The 12,603-nt window shown below is 42.0% G+C and overlaps 1 protein-coding gene across 2 annotated transcripts in view; it reads left to right on the forward strand.

The window, feature by feature from the left end:
* Positions 1-12,603, forward strand: part of TENM1 (teneurin transmembrane protein 1) — an 849,492-nt gene that overhangs the window by 651,142 nt on the left and 185,747 nt on the right. For both annotated transcript variants that reach the window (XM_038747613.1, XM_038747612.1), the window contains exons 12-14: positions 7,528-7,713; positions 9,733-9,756; positions 11,244-11,390. In XM_038747613.1, coding sequence (XP_038603541.1) covers positions 7,528-7,713; positions 9,733-9,756; positions 11,244-11,390 — 357 coding nt within the window. The remainder of the gene's footprint in view (positions 1-7,527; positions 7,714-9,732; positions 9,757-11,243; positions 11,391-12,603) is intronic.

Genomic DNA, 12,603 nt, shown 5'->3' on the forward strand with positions numbered 1-12,603 from the left:
CCACTGGTCTGCTGTGTGACCTTGGACAAATCACTTCACTTCTCTGTGCCTCAGTTACCTCATCTGTATAGTGGGGATTGGGAATGTGAGCCCCATATGGAACAGGGACTGTGTCCAATCTGATTTGCTTGTATCCACCCCAGTGCTTACTACAGTGCCTGACATGTAGGATGTGCCTAACAAATAGCAAAATTATTATTAATTATTATTATGTCACTTTTCTTTATTATCTTAACAAGACAGTAAAATAAACTGTCTAAACCAGCAAATGGGCAGTAGTGGCAGCTTCATCACTGAGAGTTTGGTCACTGTCTAAGACAAAGGGCTTCATTTTATTCCATTGTGTTGCCTTTTTCACATCTCCTGCATTAAGGATATAGAATCCTAGGACAATTGTGAAGTTTCCTGATTATACATCATCTCTCTTATGGGCTCAAATTAAGCTTCATTTTGGTAGAGGGTGGAATACTCTTATCAAGAGTGGTGAAATGGAAAGAAAAAACTCCGCAAGTTTTATTCATGCCAGGAAAAGTGGTCTTGGAACAATCAGTTTTTTCTTCCCTGCTGAAGTGTAGTATTGAGTGCATTTGGAGCACAGAATGAGCTCTCTCAGTACATATTTTTTTTTCAGTGCTCTGGGGCACTTTGGCAGTTTTGCAAAGACTTCTGAGACATCAGTCACACCAAATGCAAGAACCCTTGTTACTGTGCCTTGGAGGGATGAGCAAAAACCCTGTCAAAGGAAGGAGAGGGGGTATTGGTGAAAGTTTCATAAAGGGAAGAAGCATGCAGAGTTGAAGAAAAGGAAAAATAGAAATGTGATATAGCGTATTGTGAGCAATTTACTTTGCGTGCAGTTGGTGGTGTTGGCTTCAGACAATAACTATATGACTATCAAAAAAAAAGCCAGACCATCCCAGCTGGGTCCTTCAACAACAATGTTCCAAGCAGGAGCCGTTTCTTCAATTTTTGTGTCTGTGTGTGGAAAAACTGGTCCTATCCTACTTCTGCAGCTTCTGGGATACAAAGCCTCCCTTGCCCCACCCCAGGTCTGTATAATAATAATAAAAAAAAAAGAAAACTTTTAAGCACTTGTTATGTGTTAAGCACTGTACTAAGCACCGGGGTACGTACAAGATAATCAGGTTGGACAACAGTCCCTGTCCCACATGGGGCTTGCAAGTTTAAGTAGGAAGAAGGAGGATTTAATTCCTATTTGACAGATGAGGAAACTGAGCCACAGAAAAGTTAAGTGAGTTGCCCAAGGTCACACAGCAGACAAGTGGCAGAGCTGGGATTGAAAGACAGATCCTCCGACTCCGAGGCCCGTGCTCTTTCCTCTAGGCCACGATGCCTTTTTATACATTATATAAAGTCTAGAATAGTGCAGTGCAACCAATAAATCAGTGATATTTATTGAGCACTGGCTGTGTGCAGAGCACCGTACTAAACATTTATCAGAGTACGTTATAACTGGGTAGATAGATAATCTGTCAAGGCTGTTGATTCTGATACAGGGACTGTGGCAGTGAAGAAAACCTTCCCTTTCCCCTTCTGGAACTTATGTCCAGTCGGAGGAGATCTGGGAAACCATCTAGCTGGCAGTCCTGTGCAGCACATCGGTCGTATTTATTGAGCGCTTACTGTGTGCAGTGCACTGTATGAAGCACTTGGAAGAATAAAATCCAACGGAATAACAGACACATTCCCCAGCCACAACAGGCTTACATCTGTCCCAAGTACATCTTCCCAGGTCCTGCTAACTTCTAGGCCATATTCTACCGACGAGGCCATGCTGCTTCTCTTATTACCTCTCTATATTTATAGTCTTTATTTAGGTCCTAATTACGTGTGTGCCTTTAAGCATGGCAATATCGGAATGACATTCAGTCTGTAAAAACATGCCTGCATTTGTCAATGTCAATTACTTGTTACTAGATGTTTCTCCAGTCTCTACTCTCTCCTTCTTATGATGGAGAGCGAAATGTGCCTATATCAAGCACTTAAGACTTTCCCTTTGAGCATAGATTCTTCTGTACATATGAGAGAAAAGGTAACTTGTACTTCTCAAGCACTTAGTACAGTGCGCTGCACACAGTAAGCGCTCAATAAATACGATTGAATGAATGAATGAATAATAGGAAGGTGAGGTAGAGGGTATTGAATTTCTTGCATACTACCTAACTGCTTGCATTTCTTTTAGGGACTTTGCCATGGGCATGTAGGTGCTAAGTTTCGTGCCCGTTTTCAAATGATCTGCCATTTTACGAACTTGTCAATCAATCAATCAATCATATTTATTGAGCACTTACTGTGTGCAGAGCACTGTGCTAAGTGCTTGGAAAGTACAAGTTGGCAACATATAGAGACAGTCCCTACCCAACAGTGGGCTCACAGTCTAAAAGATGTTTCTCCAGTCTCTACTCTCTCCGTCTTATGATGGAGAGCGAAATGTGCCTATATCAAGCACTTAAGAGTTTCCCTTTGAGCATAGATTCTTCTGTAAATATGAGAGAAAAGGTAATAGGGAGGTGAGGTAGAGGGTATTGAATTTCTTGCGTACTACCTAACTGCTTGCATTTCTTTTAGGGACTTTGCCCTGGGCATGTAGGTGCTAATTTACGTGCCCGTTTTCAAATGATCTGCCATTTTACAAACTTGTCAGTAGCATATTGTTGTTTTTCCGTAGTCTGCTATAGGGTGTGCAGAAAAAGTATGTTTGATAACGCCTAGATTTGTTGACTGTACTTAGCTGTGCATACATTCTCTTGTTGTGCGCCAGTATTATTCCTGTCACGACTGAATCATGTCGGACACCACAGTGTGCCAAGCCTTACACAGTTTGTTTACTGGAAGATTTTTGTCTAGAAAGTAAATCTTAGAGAAATGGCTCAGGGAGAGAGTCTGAAGGATTTACTGTTTAATCAAAGTGTTCTTTGTCAGCATACAACAAAGAAATGTCCCCATGTTTTCCAAGTTCAATTTATACAAGATTGGTTCATTGTTGGCATGCAGAAAGAAACTTATTAAAAACGAAACATCTCAATGCAACTTTAAAGTCTGCCTGTATTTTTCACGTTCTTTTCCGATACATCTGTAGAGAAGAATGTTTATTTTTTAGCAGACTTTTGTCTTTTTTTTTGGTAGCCGGGAATATTAATACATTTTCAACCAGATAGAAAATATTACAGATAGAAATGTAGCTGAATAGTACAATTCTTGAGACAAATATATTCAAGGAAAATTCCATTTCTATGCACATGCTATAAATTATCCAGTTTCCAGCATCTGATAACTCATTTTTTACCCTCTGTGGTGTAAAAAAAAAAAAAAAAAAAAAAAGGTTGTGATTGATAAACTACTCAGGGCAAGTCCAGAAACACTGTTTGCCACTGGAAAAAACGAAGGGGTGCTGTTGTGGTTCAGAGTGAGAAATGGTCTTTGTTTATGATCTGCTTCTCCATTGGATGAGAATTTATTTCTAGGTGGAATCACTCACTCACCGGGGAAAACATCTTCCACCTGTATTCAAGATCCACAGAAACTTTAAATCAGAATAGTTTCTGAATAGATAAATCAGAGACAGAATGAGAAACAATGTGGCCTAGTTGAATAATAATAATAATAATAATGATGGCATTTATTAAGCACTTACCATGTGCAAAGCACTGTTCTAAGCACTGGGGAGGTTACAAGGTGATCAGATTGTCCCACTGGGGGCTCACAGTCTTCATCCCCATTTTACAGACGAGGGAACTGAGGCCCAGAGAAGTTAAGTGGCTTACCCAGGGTCACCCAGCTGACAATTGGTGGAGCTGGGATTTGAACCCATGACCTCTGTGACTCCAAAGGCCATGCTCTTTCCACTGAGCCCCGCTGCTTCTCTAGGAATGAACACGGGCCTGGGAATCAGAGGACCTGAATTCTAATCCTGACCCCACCACTTGTCTAATGTGTGACCTTGGGCAAATCACTTAACTTCTCTGTACCTCCGTTACCTCGCCTATAAAATGGGGATAAGACTGCGAGCCCCACGTAGATCATGGAATGTGTCCAACCTGATTAGCTTGTATCTACCCCAGTGCTTAGTACAGTTCCTGGCAAATAGTAAGCGCTTAACAAATACCATAAATACAATAGTTACTTCATGTAGATTTTTCTTGGGGTCCAGGAGAGTTCTTCTTGCTTTTGAATTGATGCCAAGTATGTGTTTAATTGAGATATAGCATGAGAGACAACGCCTGTTATAGGCAGGGAATGTGTCTGCTAATTCTGTTGTATTTTACTTTCACATTTCTGTTGTATTTTACTTAACTCTGGACGTAGTAAGCACTCAGTGTATACCATTGATTGACTGAGTCACTACTTATTTAATGAGGACTCTAAATTTGTGATAAACTTTCCCTTATAGTCAGGTTCAAATAAGAACTTTATATGCTACTAAAATCTCACCGAGACAAGATCATCTGAAAGAAATAAGCCATATGTTGCCCACTTCCATCCACAAAAATAAGTATTAGACATAAAAGGCACCTATGATTGCCTTCTTTAAATTCTTCCAACTTTTTTATTTAAGCACTCGCTATGTGCCAGGCACTGTACTAAGCACTGAGGTAGATACAAACTAATCAGGTTGGATTCCCTGATTTCCCACATGGGACTCACAGTCTAAATCCCCATTTTACAGGTGAGGAAACTAAGACCCAGAGAGTTTACCCCAAGGTCAAATTAAGCCCAAGATCAAAGAACAGACAACTGGAGGAGCTGGAATTAAAACCCAGGTCCTTCTGACTCCCAGGCAACTTGACTAGACTTGATGCCTCTTCTGCTTTCTGTGCCACAGCTCGCTACCTCTGGATTGATTCTCCATTACCTGATTCTTTCGACGTGTGGCCAGTCATGAGTTTGATTCATCAGGCTCATCTCCCTAAACTTAGGTGATCTTTAACTTTGATCACAGATATCATCCTCAATTGTGGGAAACAAGTCCAAAAAAGGAACCTGCCGGCTAGTCTACATCATGGTTTTCCGTATCTTCCAGAACTTTCTAGAGTTTTGTTTGCCAAGATATCTAGGGAAAACACCACACCAGAACTTAAGACAGCAAGACAGGACCCTGGAGCAAGATGTCAAGGTTAGGTGACGTGGTGGTCTTAGAACTAATTACACTCAAAACACAAAATGAATAAAGAAGTTGATACCGTATTGTAATTAGGGGCCCCAGAGGCTGATCACTGTAGTTAGCTTTACTTTTTTCCTTGGTCCATTTTTATTAGAAAGTTGGCACCTTTCCATATTGTGGAATTCGCTTTTCTGACTGAAATGTAGGACTGGACTTTCCTAGCTGCTTATAGAGGTCTCTTACTACTGTCTTCCTGTAATCTGATGTTTTAAATTTTTTAATGAAGTCCTTCTCTTTTCTGGACAATAATAATACTATTATTAGTAGTAGCAGTGCGGTTCAGTGGAAGGAGCACGGGCTTGGGAGTCAGAGGTCATGGGTTCTAATTCCGGTTCTGCCACTTGTCAGCTGTGTGACTTAGGGCAAGTCACTTGACTTCTCTGGTCCTCAGTTACCTCATCTGTAAAATGGGGATTAAGACTGTGAGCCCTATGTGGGAGAACCTGATTACCTTGTATTCCCCCAGCGCATAGAACAGTGCTTTGCACATAGCGCTTAACAAATGCCATTATTATTATTATTATCACCAAAGTGGACTTTTCTTAATGTGTTCAGCTCATTACACCTTTCAGTTGTCATCAATCATTTTTTTTTAAGTTGTGTTAAGCATTTACTCCGTGTCAAGCACTGTACTGTCCCTGTCTCACATTGGCTCATAAATCTAAGAGGAAGAACAGGTATTGAATCTCTGTTCTGCAGGTGAGGAAACTGAGGCACAGATAATGATAATCGTGATATTTGTTAATACCCTTACTATATGTCAGGTACTATACTAAGAGCAGGGGTAGATACCAGCAAATCGGGTTGAACACAGTCCCTGTTGCATGTGGAGCTCACAGTTTCAATGTCCATTTTACAGATGAGGTAACTGAGGCACACAGAAGCAGATTGACTTGCCCAAGGTCACTCAGCAGGCAAGAGGCAGAGCCAGGATTAAAACTCATGACCTTCTGACTCCTAGGCCTGGGCTCTATCCACTATGCCATTCTGCTTCTCTAAGTAAAGTGACTTGACTAAGGTCACACAGCAGGCAAGTTGTGGATCAAGATTAGAACCCAGGTTTTCCATTTTATCCACTAGGCCACACTGCTGCCTAGATCATTTCCCCCAGGTGATGTAATGACTGTTTCTAGAGATTTACATTTAAAAATTATAATGAATTATAATTGTAATTCATTAAACACTTACTATCTGCCCAGCACTGTACTAAGCTCCGGGGTAGATGCAGTGAGATCAGAAACAGTGTCTGTCCCACAAGAGTCTCACTGTCAAAGGGGGTGGGAAGGAGAAGAGGTATCTAAGCCCCCTCTAGGCTTTAAACTTGTTATGGGCAGGGAAAGTGTCAACCAACTCTCTTATATTATACTCTCCCAAGCGCTTAGTACAGTACTGTACCCACAGTAAATGTTCAATAAATGCCATTGATGGATTGATTAGGCATCTAATCCCTATTTTACACATGAGGAAACAGAGGCTCAGAGAAGTTAAGTGACTTGTCCAAGGTCACACAGCAGGTAAATGGTAGAGTCAGGTATTAGAACCCAGGTACTGTAAGAAATTGCCCCTGTCAGGGTCACACCTGGAGAGTTTCCAGTACTCTACCAGTCTCGGCTATTATAATAATAATAATAATAATAATGGCATTTATTAAGCGCTTACTATGTGCAAAGCACTGTTCTAAGTGCTTGGGGGTACAAGGTGATGAGGTTGTCCCACGTGGGGCTCACAGTCTTCATCCCCATTTTACAGATGAGGGAACTGAGGCATAGAGAAGTGAAGTGACTTGCCCAAAGTCACACAGCTGACAAGTGGCAGAGCCGGGATTTGAACCCATGACCTCCGACTCCAAAGCCCGTGCTCTTTCCCACTGAGCCACGCTGCTTCTGTATGGGAGGGAGAGTCAAGCAGAGGCCTACCCATTCCATCCCTAGCTTGGGCCGTGGATAGCGAGCGGAGGGCAATCGGCTACAAGTCAAAACTCACCCATGCTGGGCAGCAGCAACATGGGAGAGAGTCGAGGCTGGAGACTCAGGTTTACTGTGCAGAAGGTGGTAATGGTAAACCACTTCTGAATTTTTACCAAGATAGCTCTATAGATTCACTATCAAAAAGGTTGCAGATGGCGAGTGGGGCGTTCTGGGAGAGATGCATCTGTGATGTCTCTATGGATCAGAAACGACTCAACGACATAAGACAAGACTTTAAGAAACTTGATTTTTCCACAAGCCACTCTGGATTTTTAGAACTTTTCCTATATAACTGGAGCCAGGAAGAACGTGATGAAAATATTCTTGTCTGAGTGTGTCTTTCCTGATTTTTTTTTTTTTTTTTTTTTTTTTTTGCAGAATTGTGTACCATGAACTGTGGTAACCACGGGGTTTGCTCAAGAGGGCTGTGCCAGTGTGAAGAAGGATGGGTAGGGCCAACCTGTGAGGAACGAACCTGCCACTCTCACTGTGCGGAGCATGGCCAGTGTAAAGATGGAAAGTGTGAATGTAGCCCTGGATGGGAGGGAGACCACTGCACTATTGGTAAGATAGACCACCCCTTTAAGTAGAGCAATAATTGACCACCCCCACTCCTCCAACAAGAAAGGGTCGTGATTTGGATACATCGTCAAGAACAGAAATCAAATAAGCATTTAGAGAGCTGATTGCAGCCTGGGTCTTGGAACAAGTCCTTAGCTATCTCATACCTTAGAGTATAAGGCAGAGCGGACCAGCCCCAGGTTCTTCTGATGAGGTTCCAGTTATATTGGGCCTGAGGGTCTTCTCAACCTCAGCAAACCCCCAAGACCTGGAAAAGTAAGTTGATTTGGGGCCCCCTTGGCAGTATGGATCACACTACTTACAGGCTCCCCTCCAGACTTTAAGTGTTATGGGCGGGGAATGTGTGTGTTACATTATTATGTTGTACTTTCTCAAGCGCTTAGTACAGTGCTCTTTACACAGTAAGCACTTGATAAATGGGATTAAGACTGTGAGCCCTATGCGGGACAGGGATCGTGTCCAACCTGATTAGCTTGTATCCACCCCAGTGCTTAATACAGTGCCTGGCACATAGCGCTACAAATACCATACTTATTATTATTATAATTATGATTGACTAACTGACTTGAGTCTAGTTCCAACCAGATATTCTGGTGCCATGAGACTGTTATAGCCCTTGTCGGTGATCGCCTTAAATCTTGGTGCCCAGGGCCACCTGGATTTGGGGAGATTCATTCATTCAATCGTATTTATTGAGCGCTCACTGTGTGCAGAGCACTGTACTAAGCGCTAGGGAAATACACATCACTGGCCTGGTGGCCAGAGGAACCCGGGTTCTAATCGTGGTTTTGCTTGCCTGCTGCTTGCAATTGGGCAAATCATGTAACTTCTCCATCCCTTGGTTTCCTCAACTACAAAATGGGGATCATAGATTCCCCATATCGCAAGGGGACCTCATTTGCTTCCTGCCCTTCTCTCCAAAGAGCCATCAAACTCAGGGCTGGAATGGATGGATAGATGGATTGATTGGGTTGGGTTTAAGAGCTCTGTTCCTGGTGCTTCTTAACCAGTTTTTCTTTTGGCTTTTGGAAGCTTGATTTCTGCTCAAGATCTACTGCTTTGAGCCTTTTCAGTAAAACATGCTATACAGTGCAAATGATTCATTAATAGGCGAATGTCTTTTGTTGCGAAGGCGCTTTCCTTCGCCACCTTTTCTTTTTCACCTTTTGAAACACTTTTCACAGTTCATTTAAAAGCAGTCATATTTGGAGCCGTTGCATTAAATGACATAGAAAAGAGGTAGGCATTTTTCTTTGTTCAGATGAGACCCAGAGAGTTAAAATAACTTGTATGAGATTTAACAGCTAGATAGAGCAGCAAGACACAAATCTATGTCTCTTTTATTGCTCTGTGCAGGGTGTTTGTTCATTTTAGCTAGGTTATGCTGTGGCTCTGTAGATGAAATACTAATGATTAAAGCTTGCCAGATTTACGGCCAATATATATTGAAGACCCACCCCATAATCTTAATGAATGGTCTTCCTTCACAATAAGTCTTATGCTGAGTTTGTGGAAAGCATTAATGATTCATTCAGAAGTTGAGGTGGGGTGAACAGCACATGCGACCTAAATAATCACATTCTTGCTTATTTTACTCCTGACGCCTTCATGTGCAAGGGTTTAAATACCGAGCTGGCTACTAAAGGTGTCTTCTGTAGAACTGGCTTTCTGAAGTTACAGCCAGGAAGAAGTTCAAGCTTGTATTGCATCTCTGAAGTCATTACTGAAATGGAAAAATTCCGTTTTTATGCTTTTAATGAAATGTGACACTTTTACAGCCAGCCTAATTAAGTTCCATGCAGAAATGCCTTGAACATTTTCCCCACAGAAAACATTATTCACAAGCTACATAGGACAGTGTACCAACTTTAAAGCAATAGGCATTTCAGTAGTTCACAGCTTGCGGTTCTTTTCTCAGGCAACAGATGGTAAACCATCAGTAGATGATGAGTTCCTTTTATCTTGCTGAAATTCACTCAATCATTCTGTTTCCTTTTTTAGCTCACTACTTAGATGCCGTCCGAGGTAAGATTTTCACACCAATATTCCAGTAATGTCATGAAATAACAGAAAAGTCTGCTCATGTGTCTAAAGGGAAGGGAGATGGGTTTACTCCTTTCACTTTCAGCTCCTTTAAATGTAATGCTGCCAGATTGCTGAGAATTTAATGGTCTAAACATAGCCATGCTTTTGCAAGGCAAAGAGCATTTTGTCTCCCCAAGTAGAAGACCAATGAATACTGTAGGGACACCATTACTTTCCCTCATGCTCTTTAATGTATAACGAGCTGTCGTGAAACTCACTGGGAGTGCTACTCTTTAGACAATATTTAGACACCTATCTCCAAGATAAAATTATATCTGGAACATGGCCATATACAGTTCTCCATTCTGGATTTACTCGTAGAGTGCATGGCTTTCCGTCTTTGCCAGACAAGGGTTACATTTTTTTTCTCTCTTTCGTCACTGATCTAGAATCCCATTGACGACTGACTCAAAGAACCCTGGGAAAAGTCCAAGCCTGCCCTCTTTAAGTCGTTTTGCCAGTTTTCATCTAGAAATTGGGGTTTTCTTGGGCATGTGCTCTTTGAATTCCTGAAGGCTGTAGTGGAGGGTGGAATGGAATTCCTAGGTTATGAAATGCAAAAGCGAAAAATGGGTGCTGTTTGCGATATCATGTGGTGCTCTGAATCTTCATGTTCTATCGCTGCAAAAGCAACCTCTATCCCTGGATGAAGTTAAATAAGAACCTGAGTTTGTATTGCAGCAGATAAGATCATTTTGAACAGAGACATTCGAAACATTGGTCATGTATGTGCACTAGAGAAGCAGCATGGCTTAGGGGATAGAACATGGGCCTGGGAGCTATAAGGTCCTGGGTTCTAATCCTGACTCTCCCACTTGTCTGCTGTATGACCTTGGGCAGATCATTTCACTTCTCTGGGCTTCAGTCATGTCATCTGTAAAATGGTGATTGAGGCTCTGAGCCCCAAGTGGGAACAGGTCTGTGTTCAACCTGATCTGCCTGTATCCCCTGCTCCAGTGCTTAACAGTGCCTGGCACATAGTAAGCCCCTAACACCATTAAAAAAAAATTCTGTGGACATGGCTCAGAACTGAAATTGCTGACTTGATCCCCAGCGTGTATTTTACCAACATGCCACTGTCTATACAATTTTGGTGTAGATTCCTTTTTTAAAAATAAACCAAAACATTTTAGGCCCCAACCAGATTTCATCCTCTTGGAATCAGAGGTGGGGAATTGGAGGCAGCATTAATAAAATTTAATTGGTTCTCCAAGGGAAAGCACTGCCGAGTAAGTGAAAAAAATATATTTTCCCAGTCCTACCAAGTTTATGTAAGTGTGTGGAGGCCTCTACTGTTTATTCAACATCTCATTGAACAGAGTCTGGAAGATTAAAGCTACTCTTGAGTTCCCTGGAGGGAAAGAGATCAGTGTTAGTGGATACAGTTCTGGTATTCTGACTGTTAATTATGTGTGTTCTTTTTTCAGATGGTTGTCCGGGACTGTGCTTTGGAAATGGGAGGTGTACCCTAGATCAGAATGGCTGGCACTGTGTGTGTCAGCTAGGCTGGAGTGGAACAGGATGCAATGTCGTCATGGAAATGATGTGTGGAGACAACGTGGACAATGATGGAGGTAGCATATTTAACTTTTACAACTTTGTAGACCCGCTGTGGAGAATGCTTGCAAGGTCCTTTTCTTAGTAGAAGTTCCAACAGTAAATTCCGTCTCAAAAAAGCAGCAGTTGTGCATTAAAGCTGTCGGTAGGAAATGGGTGAGTCCTTTATTTACCACCTTTTGAGGTGACCCCGAGAAGGTAATTTAATCCCTCTTTGCTTCAGTCTCCTTTTCTGAAAAATGGAGTTCCTCTCTGAATCTACCAATAGATTGAAAATTTTAGAGGGAGAGAGCAGGAATGAATGAATCATTCAGTCAATCAACAGTACTTATTGAGTGTTTAAACTCAATAAATTGCACTAAGAACTCAGAAGGGTGCATAATTGTAAGATTGATGTGGGCAGGGAACGTGTCTGCCGACTCTGTTGTATTATACTTTCCCAAAGGCCTAGTACTGTGCTTTGCACCAAGTAACCACTCACTAAATACTATTGATTGAGTGAATGATATACTTTACATGCCCACAAGGAGCTTACACTCTAGAGGGGAGACAGAGGTGAGACAGTGAATTTGAAATGAACAAAGTCAGTCAGGTGTATAGACTGTGAGCCCACTGTTGGGTAGGGACTGTCCGTATATTTTGCCAACTTGTACTTCCCAAGCACTTAGTACATTGCTGTGCACACAGTAAGCACTCAATAAATGCGATTGAATGAATGGATTTCTGCCAACAACGCTCCGCACCTCATTCATAGGAGCAGAGGAAGCGTACTGAGCAGGTGATCCAAGATTGCAGATTATTGCTGTGCACATAGTAAGCGCTCAGTAAATGCAGTTGAATGAAAGAATGAATTATTGGTACAATAACGGTGGAGGGACAGGGGAGTGAGGGAGTTGACTTTAATGGAGAGGCTGTTGTTGAGGTGTTGATTAATGCACCAAGAGAAGGCAGTTTGGTTATGGAGACTAAGTGGGGCATGAGGACTTCAAAATATTGGAGGGGCTCAAATGTGGAGGTCTCTGTGGGGAAAGAGGATAGATTTGTGTGTCCAGGGGGGAGAATAGGTTGTAGTCTGATAGGAGAATATTATTAGAGTTGATGAGCATAGAGATTGTAGAGTGACTAGAATAGTTAAGACAGAGCATTCATTCATTCAGTTGTATCAAGCGCTTACTGTGTGCAGAGCACTGTACTAAGCGCTTGAAGCATGTGCCCAAGTTGGTGAGTAAG

Source organism: Tachyglossus aculeatus, chromosome 6 (genome assembly GCF_015852505.1).
Source record: "Tachyglossus aculeatus isolate mTacAcu1 chromosome 6, mTacAcu1.pri, whole genome shotgun sequence".
Classification (NCBI taxonomy): domain Eukaryota; kingdom Metazoa; phylum Chordata; class Mammalia; order Monotremata; family Tachyglossidae; genus Tachyglossus; species Tachyglossus aculeatus.